At 39.6% G+C, this 22,815-nt stretch overlaps 1 protein-coding gene across 1 annotated transcript in view; it reads right to left on the bottom strand.

Annotated features, from left to right (window-relative positions):
* The window catches only part of LOC138261217 (cytochrome P450 3A5-like), a 120,848-nt gene that overhangs the window by 84,829 nt on the left and 13,204 nt on the right, over positions 1-22,815 (bottom strand). Inside the window, exons 3-4 of the mRNA XM_069209972.1 lie at positions 18,736-18,788; positions 14,742-14,841 (exon numbers count right to left, since the gene is read on the bottom strand). Of these exons, the coding sequence (XP_069066073.1) occupies positions 14,742-14,841; positions 18,736-18,788 (153 nt within the window). The remainder of the gene's footprint in view (positions 1-14,741; positions 14,842-18,735; positions 18,789-22,815) is intronic.

Below are 22,815 nucleotides of genomic sequence, written 5' to 3'. Positions count from 1 at the left end.
GTTCAACAGGAGGGAATGTGTTGGACAAAGGAAGGTTACAATATACTATTTCCACTCCTTTCTGTGCTACAGTAGGGAAAATGTTGGACTTTGGAGGGGTTTAAATTACTATTCTCACTCCAGTCTAATCAACAGTAGGTAAAGCGTTGGACTTTAGAGGGGTAGAATTTACTATTCCAACTGCAGTCTCTGCAACAGTAGGAAAAGCTCTGCACTTTGGAGGGGTAACATTTACTATTCCCATTCCAGTCTGTTCAACATTAAGGAAAGGGTTAGACTTCAGAGTGGTAAAATGTAGTATACCCACTCCAGTCGAAGCAACCGTAGGGAAAGTGTTGGACTTCAGAGGGGTAAGAATTAGTATTCCCGCACCAATCTAAACAACAATAGGTAAACTACTTCACTTCAACACAATACATATTTGACCAACCATGCAAATTTAGAAAAAGTATAAAGCTCTTAATATAAACATTATTTCTTAACATAAAAAATTACCAATTCAATTAAAAAAATAAATTAACCAATTTTCAAAATTAATAAACAATGTAATAATTCTCAATTGAAAATTAATGGGTAATTAATTTTTACCTAACTAACTTGCCAACCTGCACCCCTGTAAGTCTAGCAACCCATAACTAAAACAAATAAGTAAAATACAATTCACTTAATTGAAAAAAATAACTAATTAACTATTTTTAATTATCAATTAATAATAACTTAATTAACGTCCCACCCAACAACCCTACAAATCCAGCGCCCCACATCTAAAATATAATTCATATATATTTATTACATGAATGACAAAATTATTAAATCAATTATATATTTAATTATACAATAATAATTATTTATTAAGGAGGACTTAATGAATTTCCCACCCTATACCCCTACAAACCTCATAGCCCAAACCCAAATTTACTACAATAAATTATTATTTAATAATTCACATAATTAATAATCAATAAAATAATTATGAATATATTAATAATTAATTGTTAATTAAGTATTGCCTAATTAATGCACAACACTATACCCCTACAAACCCAGAACCTTCCCATAAGCCTTAAGTTAAATATGTTTTTTTTATATTTACATAATTATTAATCAATTAAAGAATTAATAACAGATTAATAATTAATTATTAAATAATTATTATCTAATTTACTTCCCACCCCATGCCCCTACGAAACCAGCAACCCACAACTAAAATGTAACTAAATAAATGATTATTCCATAATTTAAATAACTAATAAACAATTAAATAATTAATAATAAATAAATTATTAATTGTTAAATAATTATTTCCCAAGTAAATTCCCACCCAATACCCCAATAGCTCTGCAAACCACGACTAAAATATAATTAAATCAGTGTTACATGACATGCATATTTAATATCAATCACATACTGACTTAAATACTATTAATTAACAATTAATTTGTTTTTAATTAACTTCCCACCCAATCCCCCTACAAGCCGAACAACCCGCTGCAAGATTATAAATTACTATTAACAATTAAATTCCAAATGACAAAACAGGTAAATTACAAACTATATTTTAAAAATGATTAATAACTATACAAACAATAAGAACACAAAAATCTAGTTATGTCATCTCCCACCATGTAATTGGGCACCTGGTCTGGTGGTATGTGGACCCCCCACCTCACCAGTGGACACTGGAGTAACACTGCCACCATTTCTGCTGGGTTCTGAGGCTTGTTTCAGCTTCAGGTCCAGCTCCTTGACACTCAGTTCATCGGCCTACAACAGTTTCCTTTCTTCCAGAGCTAGTTTTCTCTCCTGCAGGGCACTCTCTGCTTCCACCCTTGCTGCCTGTGCATTAAATTCCAGCTGGGTCAGCTGCATCTAACACTCCCCTCTGCTTTTCTGCCCTCTGGTAATTAGGGGGTAGGGCAGGGGAACACATACTGCTTCCTGTTCTGGTTCCAGTAAGCGGCCCGCTCCTGTGGGTCTGCCACTCTCCTTAGTTCCTGGGGCAATAGGAAAAAGAAGCTCTTCTCTCTCCAGCACTAGGGCTTTTGCAACACAGTCTCCTCCTCCCTCTATTTCCTCCTCATCCTTATCCAGTGTATCATCTTCATTACCATCTCCCTGTGCTGCAGCTTGCAATCTGCAGACCTCCTCCCAGACTCTAAGGGCTATCTGATACTCAAACTTTGGATAGCCCTTAGAGAGTTTCAGCCCCACTCCCTGCACAACTTTCTCAGCTCAGCTTTGCTGTAGCTCTCAATTGCATCCATATCCAACTTCATCTTGGCAGGTAAGAGTCACAGGCTCAAAGAATGTGAGGCAGAAATCACATTTTGAAAAAGAAAAACCAATATGGCCAATCAAGCACAATTTAAAAAAAGTCAACTTTGATTGCAAATAATTTATCTGGGAATTTTGTGTGACACAAATCACTGTATGGGGCTGCACAAACACAAGTCCGGATCTACACCACAGAACACCAATGTGAGAAACTGGGTTGTTGCCTGATTAGGTTGTGAGCCGTGATCAGGCAAAAGCACAATCCCTTGCAGGGTGAACCAAAAAGTCACTACATTAACCTGTGCTTACCCTGGGTTGCTTGGCAAAAAAGCAGTCAGGCTTAACTTTGAGACAATGTGAAAGGTATTTAGGCAGCACACAAACAGTAGTAATGACAAGACAGAATCCCAAGCCAATTTAGGAAAATTTAGTGAATTTTGATAAACTATTTGATAACAAAATGATAAGCATTCAACCAGCAGAATCAGAGTTATGAAGTTTTAAATTTTAGTGGAAATTAGCATCGAAAAGATTAAAGCACCAACCGCAGATGTCTAGTCATGAGTCAAAGTTTAAAGTTAAGACCGACTGCAATGGAGTGTGGTTCAGATACAAGTAGTGGATTGGGCCCAGTCAGTGCTTACATTCAGCCTTAGAAAAAGACTTAAAGAAAACGCTCTGAGAAGGTAACGTTCCGTGCAGAACATTTGGAGCAGGTGTTTGAGGAGGGAGCTTCGTCTTCGAATGGCCTTGGGTCAAAGATGTGGTAAAGATTTCTACATTCAGACTTAGGAGCTAATTACGAGTTTGGCTGTTGGAAAAACCTGACCGCAAAACTCCCAATGAGGAGACCTCCACTGTGCTGGCGGTCTCACTACTGGCCCCATTACAAGTTTTCCACTGGGCTGACCAGTGGAGACCAAGGTTCTCATCGGTCAGCCCAGTGGGCCTCCCTAGCACCCTCGGAATGTGCACTTGTCTGCACAGCAGACAATACACATTCTGATGGTGCTGGAGAGGGGGCCCCCTGCACTTGTTTTGTGCCAGTCTTTTTTATAGTGGTTGAACAGGCATGAAAAGGCTTGCAGATAGCATGGTTGTAATCAGCACAGCAGTGCTGATTACAATGCAGCCGCAGCTCATTACAACCATGACTGCCGTAATTCCATCAGGATCAAAGATTCTGGCGGAGACGGCGGTCTTTTGGTGGTTTGACCATCACGGTCATAATGTGGTGGTCGGACCGCCAAGACTGCTAACGCGAGTCTGGCAGTCTTGAGTCCGCCAGACTCATAATAAGGCCCTTAGTCACCGAAATGGAAGTCAAAAAAATCCAGCTGAACAAGGCAGAGGGCTGTAGCTGAAAACAATTCCACGAGGTCAGATACCCCTTTGGTGAAGGACAGCTGAAACAGATTTGCTGCTTCAGAGTAGAATGAAGCAGGGGAAGTCGCAAAGTCAATCCAACAGGAGATGCACCTCAAGCAAATAGGTGAGCAGGTTGGACCCGGTCTTCTCCTGTTTCGCAGAGCATTTTTGGGGCAGAATTTGTCTCAAGTCCTCAGTTTTCATTTTTAGTCATCTGGGCACCTTTAGCACTACAACTACCATGGGTCCAGGAGTGGTGGTACACCTTTTAGGGGTTACTCGAGCTGGGTCCAGGTGCGTATTTAAGATGGTAGCCTTTTATGTCTCTGTGGCTCTGAAAAGGAGGCCAGCAATCACTTCTGGTTGTCCTGGGTGAACGTGAAGATGTAGGGCTCAGCAGCAGGTCTGACCTCTGCGGGTTCAAGGCAGGCTCCAGACAGCAAAGCAGTCCTTCCAGGTACAGCAGCAGTCTGGCAGAGTGCACAGCAGGTCACAGCAGCAGGCACTCTTCTGAGAGTCCTTCTACAGGTGCAGTAGTGAACTGAAGAGAGGGTCAGAATTTCCTATTTTTATACAAACTGTGCCCTTCTTCTGGAAGGTGGATGGAGTTTCTGGAAAGGTTCTTTGAAGTGCATGTAATGTCCAGTCTCCCCTGCCTTGGCTTCAGGATGGCTACTGTGACAATACAGGGTCATTAGGCTCTTTGTTTGAATGCAGAACACAGGCTATTCTAATGCTGTGCTTAGCTCCACCACCCGATTCTGCCAGCGGCCCACTGAGGCACACCTTATCCCTCTAATGTGCGACTGACTGGGAGGAATTCATAAAGTCTGTTCGTTACATCCAGTCATGTGACCCAAGACAAACTGCAGGCACAAAAGTCTAAAGGCAGGAAAATCTCAACTTTCTAAAAGTGTTTTCTTTTTAAGTTGTAATGAAAACTCAGACTTTATCATTAAAGAGGGTTTATCATTTCAATTTCATAGACATAACATATCTACCTGCTCCCAATTAGAAAATTGCAACCTATCAAATGTAATAAGGAATGCCCAATGTTATCCTTTGGGAGGGGTAGGCCTCACAGTAGTGAAACATGAATTTAGGAGTTTTTCACTTGCAGCACATGTAAAATTTAAAAGTATATGTCCAACCTTTTAACTGCACTGCACCCAGCCATAGTGGCTACCTAGGGCCTAACTTAGGGGTGACTTATATTTTTAAAAAGGGGAGTTTAAGACTTGGCAAGGGGTTTGGAATGCCAACTTAACATGGCAATGCAACACTGCATTCAGACTGCAATAGCAGGCCTGGGGTATATTTAAACTACTTAAGTGGGTGGCACAATCAGTGCTGAAGACCCACTAGTAGCATATAATTTACATGCCCTGGACACATGCACTGCCACTTTTCTATGGACTTACAAGTAAATTAAACTTGGTGATGGGGTACAAGTTAATTCTATCATGTTTTAAGGAGAGAGCACAAGCACTTTAGCTCTGATTAGCAGTGGTAACGCACACACTCCTAAGGCCACCAAATTGAATTCAGCAAACAGTAAAGAGAAAAAGGCAAAGGGTTTGGGGATGACCCTGCAGAGCGGACACGGTCCAACATTTATCAACCCAACTTCCATACAAAAACAACACACCCCAGGAAATAACTAATAAATATTTGAAAAATAATAATCACATCACCTTATAATTAAATAGAAATGTAAAAAATAATAAACCAACTCATTTTACAATTTTTCAAAACAACCAAATATTCATTTATTTTTTCAAAAATGTTTCTAACAATTTACATATTTAATAATAAAAATAACCAATTAGAAATAAATTAACCAACTAAAAAAATCAAAAGTAAAAATATTTAAAACACTCCCGCCCTACTCCATACAGTGCCAATAACCCCCACAAATAACTTATTTAATGTATGATAAATTAAAAAAACACACAAACGTTTCATAACAAATACTGGTAATAAACCTAAAACAACTAAGTATAACATTCAAATTATTAATTTAATTTCAATAATTAATAAACCAATTGCCCAAGTGGAATTAAAACAAATAATTAACAATTTCAGAAATATTACAATATGTATATAGTAATAATACATTTCCCACCTTACTCTCCTACAAATGCAACAACACACCAACAAATCCAAAACAACTCAAAATTAAATAAAATATAACTTGTTTTTGACATGTTTATTTTGGGGTATTCCCCATAATACAAAATGACTTAAATATATCAACTTTAATATTAATATTTAAAAAGATGCAAAATATGTACAGAAACACTTAACATATTTTGCGTGCATGCAAACAGTTCACTGCAGCATAATAACATTTTGATTCGAATATGCCAGGTTTTTGTAAAAAATGAGCCAGACTAAAAACTACTGCACTTCAGGTGTCAAATTTGAGCATCTGCAAAGACTCTTTATACTGTGCACCTCGCAGCAAATGCAATATTGGTATAATCCACCGTTTCTATTGAGCCATGTGCAGTGGGCAGAAGAAATGATAATGAGCCTAATTAGGAGTTCGATGGACGGGAAGACCCGTCCGCTGAACTTCCGACAGGGAGGTTACCGCCACACTGGCTACCTCCCCTCTGGACCCATTTAGACTTTCCCGCTAGGCTGAGTGGCAGAAACCGAGGTTTCTGCCACTCAGCCTAGCGGGAAAGTGGAGGCAGCATTGCCTGTGTCTCGTAATGGAGCCAGCAGCAATGCTGTCGCCTGCAGGGGGCACCAGCACCCTCGCAATGTTCACTGTCTACTCTGCAGACAGTGAACATTGCGAGGGTGCTGGGCAGAGGGACCCATGCACTGCCCATGACATGTGCATGTGCAGTGCAGCCCCCTTTGCCCCTCTGCACCCGTTCTCCAACACCCTTTGGTGGAGAACTAGATAGTAATCAGCAGGGCGGCGCTGCATGCAGCGCCTCACTGGCTGATTCGGACCTCCACCACCGTCAGCCCATTTGGATCACAGATCCCAACAGAGACGGCAATACCCTGGTGGTCTGACCGCCAGGGTCTTAATGTGCCAACCGGACCACCACAGCAGCAGCGGTTCTGACCGTCACCGTGAGGGGGGCAGTCGAAGACCCCCAGCCTGGTAATGAGCCCAATGTGTCTCAGTTTACTTCTAAGAAATACATCCCAGATAACAGTCAGAGAGCAATAGGGAGGTGGAAGCTGATTAATTATTTGTAAAACCTCTAAGAGGCAGAATTCCATATCTTAATTTAAAATATAAATGTTTGGCCGAATAAGGAATAATTTCAGGTAAAAACGGATCAAACTGTGGAACATATTTGATGTCTAAAAATGATCTACAATACTTTCAACTCTCACTGTTTGACACCGGGACTACTTTACACGCAGTCAAAACATGACTCTAAAAGATTGCAGGAACCAATTGCAATTGTGGTGGGTTCAGCCCACTATTCCTCGCGTCCCAGGGCCATCAGCTAAGATTTCATATGCTTAAGCCAGGTGTCATGAAATTATATTAAATAACTCCTCTGCCTGCCAAATTCAGACCCTGTTTAAGAGTGGTCTGAGATTAATCACATCTGCAATACCTTTAATACCCATGTCTAAATGAAGCTGTAATGCAGGGGTACTATAGGGGAACTTTAACAGAGCTTTTGGCTATAGGGGTATTTCTTGCCCTTCTGCATGTATTTGAGTAGCAGGGAGTTTTCTTATCAGCCATCCCACCATGTTTGGATTCCTTAAAGAATCGAAGCAAACACTTTTCTATGGTGAAGAATTACTTTGAATGCATGAGTCTTCATGGCACTACACTTAAGGCTTTACCAGTGTATCTGTAACCTCCCCATACAGGAAAGCTAAGATGCCCTGATGTGTGACTAGATAATCCCAGGATATGGATTTCCAGTTAGTTTTCACAGTTATGCTACTGTCAACTCATTGACTGGAAGATCCCTTGATACAATTAAATAAACCATATAGTGACTTGAAGAATGTTGTGATCAATACCCCCATGTTCAATGATTCGCATATCTTGCACATCCTGTCATAAATGAGTGGAGACCATGATGTGATCTATTCTGGTCCTACAGCCAACAATATTGCAGGTGGGGGCCCCTACGCTGTACTGAATAGTCAGTCAGACCATTTCATACCCTTAGCCCATGGGTCAGCATTATTGCTACGAGCTATAATGCTGGAGCAGACCATTTTTTAACTCAGAGTTCAAGCCAGCTATGCCTCACTTCCCATCAACCGCATCAGTTAAGAGGAGAGTCAGATCAAGTGATTCATTGTATTAAAATCTCACACTAGGATTAGTAGGCAGGTACCAGTGTTTGTCTCTAGAATAATCTTAATTTTCTGTAAAGTCTCCGACATAGAATGTTTCTGAGTGGGGTGGTTATAGATATTAAACAGTTTAATTAGTTTCCCTTCATCAGTAAATAATGATAGGCCCATGAGGTCTCTTGAGTCAATACTCATTTGCTTGATAGAAACTTTTGCAAAATTGTTAATCCTCAGGGGGCTGGCCTACTTCTTTGTGAGATGCTTACAAACTAAGACTGATTAAATCTGATTGATGTACCGGAGATAAAAAAACAAGTTTCCTGGAAAGGGCATATATCAAACTGGTAGATAAATTCTCCCCAATCTGGATCAGTCATTTTAGAATTCATAATGGCTATATTCCATGACCTGATTTGGAGATTCACCTTGTCAATGTAGACACAGTCTCTCTGAGTTCCAACTATAAATAGATTCAAGCCATCAGCTGAAGTAAGCCCCGTGAGGGTTCAACCCTCAGACTAGAATTACCTTTCAGAACAGAGATTTTGTTAAAGTGTGTGGGAGATGTTGAGGTTAAATCCCCAGCACCCCAGACAAATGCCTCTGGGAGAGCTGGGAGGTGATCAGTCAATCTATCTGTGAAAAGTAATTGTCATGCACATTGCTACTGTTTCCCTGTTGAAATGGTTGAACCATTGTGGAATGCAATCTTTTGAAGCCACCGCTACTGGAGGATTGTATTTCACCTCTATGTGAATTTTGGAGCTAGGTTTAGAGTGGGCATCCAGAGACACCAATCCATCTGCATAAGAGGCTTTTTAAAGAAGCAATTGAATATAATCATAGAGATCTATGCAGGATGGATTGCATTTGGCTAGCACAATATCAGAGTGAATCAGAGAGTAATAATGACGTGTATGTCTGATCCAGAAGATAGCATCATTTATCAACAATGGTATGTCCTTGTGCGCCAGACTGGTGAGTCTTGGATCGTTGACCATATAGGCAACTCTCCCCCCTGAGAGAAGGTTGTTGGTTAAAGGCGTGAGTAATGCTTATTTCACATATGCCTTCCTAGTGGAATGTGCCTACAGCCTTCCCCTGGGTAGTTTTGGACTCCACTATAGTTCTCATCAAGGCAGGATTGGGCCCTAAAAATTAATGAATGATGAACAAAATCTCTAGTAAAAGTGTTTGTCATTTGTAATTTGTCTCTAACCTCTAAAAATAAAATTTAAAAAATATTATCTAATCAAAAAATAAAACATGGAAAAATGTAATGACAAATCATTACCAATTACATAATAATAACTTATAACACTCAAATTCATCAAACATTTAAAGAAACCCCAATACAATATTTTATACACTAATATTAAATGAGTCAATATTATGGTCCTGATTACGGCCTTGGCAGATGGGATACTCCATCACAAACGTGACAGATATCCCATCCGCTGTATTACAAGTTCCATTATATCCAGAGAAACTTGTAAAACGGACGGTGGGATATCCATAAAGTTTGTGACAGAGTATCCCACCTGCCAAGGTCGTAATCAGGCCCTAAATCCTTAAATATTATTAACAAATTGAAAAAATGATTTTCTTACTTGCTCTATTATGTCCAATGATATCCCAGATATCACAATATTTTAAAAATGATATTCAAGACCAACAACATTTTTGAAACTATATTAAAATAAAACACCATCCTTTCACCCACCTAAACATAGACCTCAGTTCAACCTGAAATATTTGTTTTGTTGGCATTAGAGCATTATTTTATAAGCATTTATGATAAAAACTGCTTACATTCTTATTAGAGCCTTTCTTGAGTAATTTGAAGTTCAAATTTACGATTATGCATATACATAGTGGATAATGTTTTAAAATTATCAGAAAACGTTTCAAATTTAGCAGTTTTCCATTTTTGCATTCTACCTACAAGGTGATTCAGAGGCCGTTTGTAGTAATGTTGATCCCTCATATGGCTTGTTGTGGTGGTGCAATAGGTCAATTGCTTATAATGGCCTTAAAATCACCAAACCTGTTGTCCACGTCCATTTGGAAATTAACACCTTTTCATTGTCATTCCTCTGCTTATGCACCCTCACCTTCATCTTTGTCTGATAATCACAAGTCAAACAATTAACAGTGGTTAGAGGCCTCTATAGGCACAGAGCAGTAAGGCTTCAGTATTCAATAGTATAGTCGCCCTATTTACTCTAAAAGCAAATGAAAATCGCAGTTGGTATTAAATAGATAACAGTGGAAGTTTGCATGGTGATATGGGTCCACCTTATTCATGCAAATTGTAATCTTTACATATAATGACACTCTTTTGACATCATTTTTTACTCAAAACTATTCTTCGGTGCAAGCCCTCTTGAGAATATTAGTAACCGTTGGCCTCTTTTTAACAGATATTTGGATATCTCAAGCTATGCTTTCCTATTCGTCTCCTGTATGTCTTAGACATATGAGCACCTTGGTGGCATGCCATCATGCCCTGCAAGCCTTCTGAGGAAACGAACAGCACATACACTGATAACAATCCTCAAGGGACTCTATTAAAATTATGGACCATATAAGAGGTCATGCATCAGCACTTTCTGCAGTGCGTTAGGAAATGTTACCATCTTGGGCAGTGTGCAATTTCGATCCCTTTCAATCAGAGGCTGCCTGCTTGTATAGAGCTGTTGATCACCTTCAATTCAATAGTGGAAGAAATGCATGGTCACAAGAAGTCTTTGTCAATACAGTCACTATGTTATCCTCATTAAAGTTCTATAAATTATTTGTCTATACATCATTTTTTATCTCAGCTAAAATATGTATTGGTCTCACAATATAGTCAAACAATGTACAAAGATTCAAATCCAAAGATATGGGCATTTTCAGATGATTTTTTCAGACTGACTAGCAAGAGCATGAGGGAGTGGAGACTGCTACAGCTGAATTTATGACCTGTTGGTTGAGATCTTTGCCAACAGTGCAGGGATCTCCCCATAGAAAATAATAGGGAATTTTAAGAAAATGAATTTAACATTTCAGAACATAATGTTTAATAAAAATATGAAACACTTCTCTAACTCTTAGTTTAGTTTTTTTATTTTTATTTAAATTATTGTAATCAAATTGTATTGTGTTATTATTCCGTCTACCTGCCCTTATAATAACATTTGTGTTGAATGAGTCACAATCATGAATGCAAGCAATATATGTTTATAGTTTAAAGTTTATAGTTGATATTTAACTTTTTTTTAAACATATCATCTTTTATAATACATAATAAAATGCTGTTATGTATATTAAAATGGCATGTATTTCTATTTACAATATTGAATAATAACTTTACAAATAATGTAAACAAAGTTTAATTTGAAATGTTATTTAATTCATTGTAATTGTGTGTCTATGTGTTTGTGTTATTGTTTGCTTCCATGGATTTCTATGTGAGAGTGTGGCCATACAAATGGCTGGTTATTTGTGGTGTTTGAAGGTTGAGCTACAGTACATTTCAGTAGAACTATTGTAGCAAATTTAAACATGTACCTTAAGAATTGCAATGTTATTACTTTTACGAGTGTGCATGTTTTGTCTTGAAATGCCCCTTCCTATTTATCTTAACCCACCCATTTTGTAATAAATACTCCCCATTTTCCAACTAGTTCCTTGATCCCCTCCCGCATTTGCTATTGCAACCTATGTCAAAGGCAGAGTTCTTCAGCAAGAGGTTTGTAAATTACCTTATATAGTAGTACTACTTTACATAGTCCAAAGTAGCTTTTGTGCATTGAGACCCTTACTTTTTCCCAAGCAAACATCTAATGCGCCATATTATCTTTTTACATACCAACATTATTAAAATAGAAACTTTTTACACATTTGGTGGTTTAAAACATGTGTGGGTTTAAACTGACCCAACACCAGACACAAGGCAGATACAAAACATGTGTTGGAAATGGCCCTTTTTCCAGGGTCATCTCTGAACTTTTTGCCTCCTTCCTCCTAGTTTTTCTGACCTGTTTATGTTGGATTTAGGACTCTGGGCACTTTACCACTGCTTATCAGTGCTAAAGTACCTATCCTCTCGTCTCTGTGTAAATTGTATTGTTAATTGACTTATCCATGATTGGCATATTTGATTTACTAGTACGTTCCTAGTAAAGTGCACTAGAGGTTCCCAGGGTCTGTAAATCAAATGCACTGGCTGTGCCACCCACATGCGTAGCCCTGTAAACCTATCTCAGACCTGACACTGCAGTGTCTGTGTGTGCAGTCTTGCACTGTCAATAAGACTTGGCAAGTGTACCCACTCACCAGGCCTAAACCTTCCCTTTTTATACATGTAAAGTACCCCTAAGGTAGGCCCTAGGCAGCCCATCAACTGGGTGCAATGCATGTTAAAGGTGGGACATGTACTGATGTGATTTACATGGCCTAACAGTGAAATACTGCCAAATTCAGTCTTCACTGTTGCAAGACCGATCTCTCGCATAGGTTAACATGGGGGCTTCCCTTAATTATTATTAAAATGCAGATTCCCTTTAGAAATATGGAGTTTGGGGTCTCTGCATTCACAATTTTAAAATACATCTTTTAGTAAAGTTTTTTTTTGGATTGTTAGTTTAAAAAGGCCACTTTTAGAAAGTGGACATTTTCTTACTTTAACCATTCTGTGACTGCCTGTTTGTGGATTCCCTGTCTGGGTCAGTTTGACAGTTGGGCTGTTTGTATACCCCCTCTAGACAGTGAGACAAAAGGAGCTGGGGGTAGCCTGCATATCCTGATGGGCCATCTGTGCATGAGTGGACGGAGGAGTGATCACTTACACCTGAATGGGCTGTGCCTGCCCCCACACAATGCAGTCTCCAACTCGATGGTGTGTGTCTGGGGCCTGGCCAAGGCAGGATCTTGTGAACAACAGAGACTTTTCTTTGAAGTTTGCCTACTTAAAAGGCAGAAAGGGGTATAAGTAGTTGTTCCAAAACACCAGACTTTAGATTTCTTCAAGATCACTTCTGGAATCAAGAGGAACCTCTGCCAAGGAAAAGAGATGAAGAGCTTAGGAGAAGTGCTGCCCCTGCATGGGACTGTGCTTTGTTGGGCTATCCTGCAGTTGCTGATTCTGCCTGTGAAAGGGGACCAAGACTGGACTTTGTTGTATATCCCTGCTTGCGAAGAATCTTCAAGGGCTTGAGTTGAGCGTGCCTCCTGTTTTGAAGTCTCAGGGCCCTCAAAGACTTCCTCTGCTAACATCTGGACTCTCTGCTGAGACTCCTGCCCTGCCAAGTGGTGCCCTATCCAGTCCCTGGGCCCTTGAAAGTTGAAGTTGGCAGACAAGAGCTGAAAGTCCACGCACAGAACGCTGTGCGGGGAAATCAACGCTCCACCTGCATCGTGGCTGGGAGATTGATGCATTGCAGCTGCTGATAACAATGCAAACCCCACGCAGTGCAGTTTTCTATCACCATGCAACAGGATTTTCCACAAATCATCCCTGAGCGTCAAAGTCAATCCGACTGTGTGCGGATTCGAGGTGCCCGCCTGGAAATCAATGCATCGCTCTCTTCCGAGGGAGAAAAATGATGCACTGCCGACCCGCCCGGAGAAGAAACGATGCACGTCCTCCCTTGTGCGAAGGAATCGACACATTGCTGCCTTTTCCAATGCACGCTCGCACGCTTTATTTTTTCCGCTAACCAGGTACTTTGTGCAAAAACAACGTTTCCATTGTTTTCTGTGGAGGAAGTCTCTTATTCTTTTGAAAATTCATATTTTAACTTGTGTATTGTCTATTTTTGTCATTTTGGTCTTGCTTGATTTAGATAAATATTGCTTATTTGTCTAAACTCATGTGGTGTCCATTTTGTAGTGTTTTCACTGTATTACTGTGTGTGTTGGTAAAAATGCTTTACACATTGCTTCTGAGTTAAGCCTGCCAGCCGAGCTTCCAAGGGATTGAGTTGAGGTTAACCAGGTGTGTTTCTCCTTTGCCCTGACTAGAGTGAGGGTCCTTGCTTGGACAAGGGGTAACCTTACTGCCAACCAAAGACCCCATTTCTAACAACATATTTTCATCTACCACAAGTGTGTTGCCTCTTCTTCAATGCCCACCTAAACTTGACATACCTCTCAAAACGTAGTTGTACAAAAGGGTGCAATAACATTATGCATGAACTAAAAAAATTATTCAGCATTTAATCAGTCAAGAAATCAAAGATAAAAGCTTGTTTATGCAGAGCACAAACCAAAAGGAAAGTACCAAAGCTAGATTTTCAAAGATTTCTAAACCAAGGAAGCTGATATGATCCTCAGAGAAGGGGGGTGGGCAAGAGTTTCATGTTACAAATAGTTCATCTGAGAATAGGTGGGCTCTTGGTTGTAGGGAGCTCTCCCCACAACTGCCTCTAACTGACTTTCTTACCCCACTGGACCCATCAGAGGTAGTCAGCTTATCTGTCAATAATATTGAGATACAAGTTGAGCACTGTGAGAACAGTAATCGTAAATTGCACACAGGGTGAAAAAGTCAACCAGTGTAATTTTTTCTGAACAATAGTGATGTGACTGCATGAATCCACTCCCTCTACTATTCGTGGATCATCACGAAACAATGAACTCAGGGTAGAAGAGTGTATTTGAACAATCCTTCTAAAATTGAGTTTCCAAAATTAATGTGATTAAAAGCAAACTTTGCTAACTCAGTAAGCAGTAGGTTTAGTAGAAATCAGGAGCCTTTAGAGCAAAGAGATTCATTGAATTATAAATATCAAAGTAAATCTTATTTCACTTACTCTGCGATTTGTAAAGTAGGTGTAGCACTCTTTCACCATTATGGTTTTAATAATCACAGGGTCCATGATACTGAGCACAGGGAGTGTGCCGTCATACGTCCTACAAAACAAGAATACAAATCTTAATTTAAACTCCCTTCAAGTTGGCAATAATACAATATCGGGATGGACAGAGTTCTTTCTAAATTTTTGAAGTAATATTATTATTATTATTATTACATTTGAATTCCCTTTGTACAGCAGCATTCAGCAGTTGAGTTCAACAGTTTCAGCTATTTGCAACCTTATGGACCATAACGCTTATAATTCACTTCTGAAGCATTAAAGAAAATGGAAGGCATTACTCTGACTATTCTTATAATGGAAAAAATATTGTTTAATATTTAAAAGTACCCTATAGAATTCATGCCATTGGGAACCAAGTGGTTCCAAAGTATATTACAAACCAATGACTGGGTCATGGCCCAATCTAAACTTTGGGATTTGTGATATTGGATAGAGGCAAAACATTTCTTTTCAAACTGAAATTAACTGTAAATTAAATTTACCGAAAGGGTACTTAAATAAAAACATATATACCTAACATACCATAACATAACATCCCTAACAACATTACCCTGATAAATCATTCTTCTATGTAATTTGATGTCTACAAACCAGCCTCTCTCCACTCATGAAGCAAAATCAAAAGTTGTGTTAACTTTATGAATACACTTTATTGGTTTTGTATCAAGAATTGCAATCGATTTTACATTATTGTCATCTTTTCATTGATTTCTACATCTAGTTGGAGTATAATTAATAATAATGCTCAGTAAACCATTTCAAACATGGTTGCATGCCAAGGTCTGTTCTTAGTAGTTAACAGACAGGCGAGGCATTCTCCTGTTCTAGAGGATATAGAGCCTGGGAGCCAATTTGGTACAAAGTCTTGAGTGTCCTTATACTTTCAGATGGTATACGGTGACAGCCTACTTATCATGATGGGAGTGTATAATTTTACCATGCATTAACCTTCAGCATATGTATTTTTGAATATTATTAAGGATTCTCCTGGGAGCCAGAAAGGGGATTAGTATATGTTTGTCTTTTTCATGTATTGTTACACTGGCAGTGGCTTCATGTAAGCTGCAATCATACATGAGTATAGTGCAGTGTAATTACAACAATGGTGATTTTCTAAGATTTTCTTTTGCATGAATTTATTTTTGTACCAAGGTCTTGTCACATCCTTGGGTATTAAAAAAACTCTTATCCTCCTGCACCATTTATTAAGGCAGTTCTTTCATTCACATTGAATTACATTAGCAGCAAGGCCCCGTTATTTTGTTTTGATACGTACTAACTCATCCTCACTATTGTGTATTCCAGAAACAATTGTATTATATTTACTTGCATGGTACAATCAACAAAGTTTTTTATGAATTTAGAAATATTATCTGCCAGGGCCAAAACAGTTACAAGCTGAAATTGAGAATTAGAATTATGACAAACAATCCTTAATAATTGGAATTTTAGATCTCCACTCTTCAGAGCATTCTTATATCCCAAATACTCAACCAATGTTTACATAAATGTACAGATTTTTTTTAAAGTCAGATTTTTTCTTGAACATTTCTAGCCTTTCCTCAACTTTTGATTCTTGCACAGTACAAACTCTTTTCGTACTCATAATGTTATTTTGAAACCCTCCTGATACCACTGATGTTCAAAACAGGTTTTACACAACAGCGTAGCTTAGTCAGTGAGACTCGGGGGAGGGGTGTGTGAATCTCACATTTACCAACTAAAAAAGAGTGGATGAGTGCGATGACCACGGTGCAGAATGGACTGTTTCCATGAGAAACAGGGTGATTACTGATTTGCATCAGGTGGGCCTATGTCTGGAGTAGCACAGTGGGTGAAAATGATGGTTTGGAATGCTACTCTCTTTGATTTCCACTGGTTAGACTTCTGGCAACATTCATCTCATCACCTTTAGGGTGTTTGATTGCCAGTAGTATGCCTAGAAAGTTGAGACTAGTGCTTCTTTTCAACCTAGGACTCCCAATGTTTGTGAATTCCAAAACCTAGCAACTTTGCACCCATTCAAGAAGTACATCTATAGGTTCAGATTTTTAAATTTTTGGTAAACCAATCACTATATATATTGAAGATAGCAATCCAAAATATGAATGTGTTAAAACCTATTAGTAAAATGAGACAGGTGAGAAAAACTGACACAGATATAACCAACCTCACTCAGTGCTCCAGACCCAATTACCAAATCAAGAATGTAGTTAAATGGTGTCACACCCCAAACACTCCGACTAAAGCTAAGCCCCTGCCTGTTCCAACTGAGCATAGTAGTTCTTCCTGGGAACTCATAACTATGGTCATGTAGAGCACAACGATCTGAAGGCCCTAACCTGGGATCACTTTCATGGCACACACTCTTCTTTGTCTCTGCTACAAGAAGCCTTGATGGCAGAGTTGTACAGTCAGTGCATATAGGCAGGACTCCATGCTTCTAGTCCTCGCCTTTTACAAATCATTTCATCCAGTGACTGATGGCCCCAAGTACTAAGCCCAAGTCGCAAATAGTTGAGGGTGCACAAATAAATTTATAGAGCAGGCAGAGCCAGCTTGATTACAAGTGTCTGTGTATGAGCTGAGCAATGAAACGTTTGCCATGTATATTGTGCAACAAACGTAATGTAAACATTTCATACAATGTATTTCTTTAACATGTGGAAGCATTTCACCCTGGTATGTCAGATTATACTACTTTTTTTAAAGTGATAGTTTTTAGAAACACAGATCGTCCCTCCCAAGAACAATGCCATTGTTGAACTAAGAGGAAAGTCAATGGCCATGGCAACCCTAAACGTGGCCTAGATTCTTATAACAGAGGGAGCAACACTACAGCCTATTAAATCGAATATGAGACACCTCTTGAACTCATGTATTTAAACAAGTGCTTATATATGATAATGAAAATTGAGGGTTTGGGAACTAAAATATTTGCCTAGGGTCACACAATTTAGACAAGCAGGGAAGCTGGTACTGATTCCAGGTTTCATTTTGAAATGTAGCCACCAGTTTCTCTGTTTCTCTCTCTCTCTCTCTCTCTCTCTCTCTCTCTCTCTCTCTCTCTCTCTCTCTCTCATTTACATAAAATGTCACTCTTTTGCCTTTCATTCTTGGCTCACAACGAGAAAAACACAATACAGAGATAGCAGACCACACTCAAGGCACACAGACCTAACTACCATGCCAAGAATGCATTTATTGGGGCATGTCTACCCATAGATAGAAGTGGAGATTTACACCAAAGAAATAAACAATATGCAAACATAATTGCAAAGGTCAACTAGTAAAGACCTCGGTTAACGCATTAAAAGGCAAATAAATTGTCAAAATTAAAAGAGGAGAAAATGTCCATCAGAAGGTGGCTGATATGGCTCCTGCAGTAATATTGAGAATGAATAGTTAAACAAAAAAACACTTGGGTTCGACATGTGTAATACAGTTTCAATCTAAATTGAAAAGTTTAGGAATTACTTTTAGATTAAACATATTTTACTGTGTCCACTAAACCGATTTGGAAGTCACGCGGATTCTTATTTCAAATGCCACAAACATTATTCTGGTCACTCATTTTACTGTCAAACGTATATCAATAACAAAGTAAATAGCTGTTTAGTATGCTTCTGTAGGGTCAAAATCTTACCAGAAGACAAATACATGCAGTTTATAAAAAATGTAATGTTTTTGGTGAGTAGCAGTTGGACTGCTTTCCCACCAATGTTCAAGTTTTGGACTGAGCTGGTCAGATCCATCTGTATGCATTATAAGAGTCTAACCTGCTTGGGGGTGGGGAAGAGAGAGGAGCAGAGAGAGAGAGAAGAGAAAGAAAGAGAAGGAGAGGGAGAGAGACAGAGAGATAGAGAGAAAGAGAGAGAGAGAGAGAGAGAGAGAGAATGCATGGATGTATTCTATAAGAAAATCTTACCCCCACATTTTGCCATACTTCTTAAAACAATTCATATCGAACTGCAAAATACCCTGCAAAGAAAGGGAATACGGTTAAATTAGCAAAACAAATAAAGACTAATGCTATAAAATGTAGTGTGTTTAATCAAGAAAGCTTCAGTCTATCAATTCTCTGCTCCATAACGGAGGAAGAGTTAAGGGTCTGGGTGCTTTGAATGCCACACAAATGATTCCCATTCACAAAAGAGGGCCGTAAAGGGCCCACACTTCAGTGCATTGCTGGATATAACATCTACCACACTAAATGGATCAAGCAAAAGATTTTAGGCTTCCAAATCATTGTTTCCGGGTTATTTACTTCACTTGATTCAAACAGTCAAAAAACAGTAAGTTCTCAAGAGAAAGCCCAGGACTAGGCACTTGGGCCCATATTTATGCTCTATTTGCGCTGAATTAGCGTCTTTTTTTTAACGCTAATTCAGTGCAAACTTTACTCCATGTTTATATTTTGACACTAGACCCATCTAGCGTCAAAATATTGGAGATAAATTCATTTTTTGGAGGTGTGAAACCACCTTGTGTCAATGAGATGCAAAGTAGGTTTTCCGTCCAAAAAATGACTTCAAGCCCCTGGCGCCTTATTTATCCTCCTGTGCAAAAATGGTGCACGGGGGAGGGGGATAAGGGGGCCTACATAACGGTGATAAGCCTGCTCAGCACCATTATTTAACACCTGGGTCAGGACAGGCGTTAGGGGACTTGTGCACCCATTTCCATGGTCAGATACCATGGAAAGAGCCCACAGGTGTGCACCCCAAGCCCCAGGAACAAACCCACCCACACCAGAGGGACTCCAGAGTATGGGAGACCCCATCCCAGCTAAGTATAGGTAAGTATATATTTTTTTTGTAATGTAAGGGACCTGAAATAGGTCCCCCTACATGGCACTGAGTGCAGTGGCCATGTCCAGGGGACCCTTGTCCCCTGTGCTGGCCATTGGGGTGGTGGGCATTATTACTGTCTTTTATAAGACAGGAGTCATGTGTTGTGGATGGTTTTGCGTCAGGAAATTACGCTAGGCTGGTTAAAGGCATTTTTTTTGCCTCTAACCAGCCTAGTGTAATTTTTTGGGGCCAAACATCCTTCCCCCGTACCGCCACCCCTGGCCCCACACAGGTAACGTCAATTTTGCAGACGCTAGCCCACCCTTTGGCCTACTTGCGGGATTCCATAAATATGGCACCCTGCTGGCGCTCTGGAATTACTCAAGCCGGCGCTATACTTTTTCGACGCAAAACTGCATTTCTGCAGTTTTGCATCAAAAAGTATAAATATGGGCCTTGGCTCCTTATGGTGATTAGAGACACGTCCAAAGCCATGCAGCTAGAAATCCATATAAGAGAAAAGGTGAATGTCAAGCAAGAGACGATGAAGACATGTTGTGATGACATTGTGTTAAGGAGGTGTGTGGGTGTGTGAGATAAACCGCGTGGTTTGCTACTACTGAAAAATAATCAAGCACTGGCAAAGCCAATAGGTCTTACCTTTAAAACCTATTGGCTCTGTCAGTGCCTTTTGTTCATGCCAATGGCACTGATGAATGCTGATAATGTACGGCAAAAGGAGCTATGAGGTGGGCACATTATTTTGTATGCGAATGCATGTGTGAAAACATATGTGTGTATGTGTCATCAAGCACATGTGCCTTCAGAATTACATAAGTGCCTTCTCTTTTTTTAATGTATCAATCCGAATTTGAGCTGTACGTTTTAAAAAAGTGCTGCAGGGGCACCTTTTTTGGTAAGTATAAGAAAGGCAAATATTTTAATTTAAAAATATATGACTTCTGGGTGGGCTTGCAATGGAGGAAAGGATGGGGCATGAAGCAAGGGGTGCAGGGGGAAGAACGCAACACGGGAACACATATGAGACAGGACATGTGCAGAGAGAGAACTGGAAAAACACATGCACTCTCCTGGTGTTCACATAATAAGGTACAGTATTCATCTTAAACACTGGTTTTAACATCACAAATAGAAGTGCAATGTACCCTATATCTTGAAACGGACACCACATAATTTACAGCTTTAGCTTCTTATTCCTACTTTTATACTGTTCTAATTATGGTTCTAATTACTCCAACCAAGACATCAAAATTGAATTCTATTGAAATACCTGCACTGCATCAACCAGAATGCATTGTGATTTTAAATAAAAATCCAGGACCAGATTACTGTGTCCTTGGTGACTTGACCTTCTACTCTGGTGACCTGTCTTACAGGCCATGCTGTGTCCTCACACCACTAAAAGGCCTTAATAAATGTTCTGTAACAGCGGGAACTTGCAGCACATTACACACTGTTTTCAGCAGCTGCGGCCGCAAATCTCAAGGGGAGGGGTGAGGGGAGGAATAAAAAATATAATTTAAAAAACATTCCTCTTCTCGTTGCCGCCACCTCCTGCTGCCTTGATCCTCTTCTTCTGGTGTCCCAGCATTCACTGGGACACCAGCACAGGCTCCCCAGCAATCCCAGTGCTGCTTTCATGCTAAACCTAGTATGAAAGCAGCGTCAGTATTGGTCTGACTGCTGCTCAGACACTGCCCTGGGGTCTGTGTAGTTTCTCCAGCCTGGCTGTTCAACACATGGAGAAACCTAAGTGCGCATGTGTATTTGGCTGGCCAAACTCACATGAGCACTTAGGTCTCTCTCTCCTCCTCCTGTGGCCCAGCCTGCCCTCCCTTCACATGCCGCTGGCTGAGCCAGCAGCTGAAAGATAAAATGATAAAGAAATATAGTTTCATCTTTCAGCTCCTGGCTCAGCCAGGGGGGCAATGCTCCTTCGCCATTGCGAAGGAGCCGCCCCTGATGGTTTTAGGTAGTGCACAAAAAGCCATTTTGAACTGCATGGGAGTAATTAGATATAGCTAAATCTGCTGCTCCAGCTCCTCACAGGATTTAAATCGTAGCAAAGATGAGACAAGCATTGAGAAAATGTATTCATCAGTAACCCACACCCAGGAAAGGCCAGTGCAGATGGAGTACTACTTGATAGGCCTGACAACACTCTCATATAAACACCTCTCCAGCAGCACTGCCTCAGTGAGTCCTTTCAAACATAACGGATCTCGGAGTCCAAGAAAACTGCAGAGAATATTGCAGGGTCTCAAATGCCCAATACATTTTCATTGTGATAAATTCTCAAATTCATCATAAAATCAAGTTTGAGCATTGGCAACAATAACACAGGATGTGGCAAGATATTCCAAAAAATGATTGCAGGTGGTTGGAGTGGGTTGACCCTAAATTGCTCAGCGTAAACAAAAGAGGATTTTGTGGAATTGGGGAAGTAGGTGGGGGAAGCCCACCAATGTCTGGAATGTTTCTTAGCTCAGCAAGCAAAGTGAGGCCAACAGTATCACCAAATGGAGATGCTTGTGCTGTAGCAGAAATGTTAGTACTGTCCCTAGTGTCACCGTGATCAACTATATGTGAACACATATGCATTATGTTAATCAAAGTCCTATTAGCTTCATTGTAAAGTGGTGCACTAGAACCCATATGAAGTGCATACACTGTAGAGTAGGTGTTTTGAGAGTTGTGGTATAGCCTTAAAAGTTGATGTTTCACAGATTAATTTGTTTCCATGTTGTTCGTAATCATGGTAAATAGTAGCTTGCCCTAAAACAATAAAGAGTTTATGAAGAATAGTGTTTTGAATGACACATGCAAAGGCCAACATCGCAGTTCCTTACTGTACCTAATAGAAAGCATTAACAAAGTTATTTTATTTTGCATTTATTATAATTTTGAATTTTGACAACGTTTATTAATGTTGAATTCATAGTTTGAAGTATAATATATATTATGTGTCTTTAATTCACTAATAAATGTGCTTTTTATTAACTCTTGCTTAGCCTAAGTGAAGCCTGCAAGGCCCAATTTTCTTGACTCTGCAGAGAAATGTTAAGTCGTTCTTGCTAGCTTGACATTCTTTCAGGATCTGTTTTCATGAGGATGCTAGCTTACATAGTAAGGCTTGGGAATCAACCTTGAGAGCAGTTCATCCAGGACTTTGGAATGGATGGCGATACAAAAGT

The sequence above is a fragment of the Pleurodeles waltl genome, chromosome 10 (assembly GCF_031143425.1).
Source record: "Pleurodeles waltl isolate 20211129_DDA chromosome 10, aPleWal1.hap1.20221129, whole genome shotgun sequence".
Classification (NCBI taxonomy): domain Eukaryota; kingdom Metazoa; phylum Chordata; class Amphibia; order Caudata; family Salamandridae; genus Pleurodeles; species Pleurodeles waltl.
The sequence above is the reverse complement of the archived record's forward strand: the minus strand, read 5'-3'. Positions and strand labels throughout refer to the sequence as shown.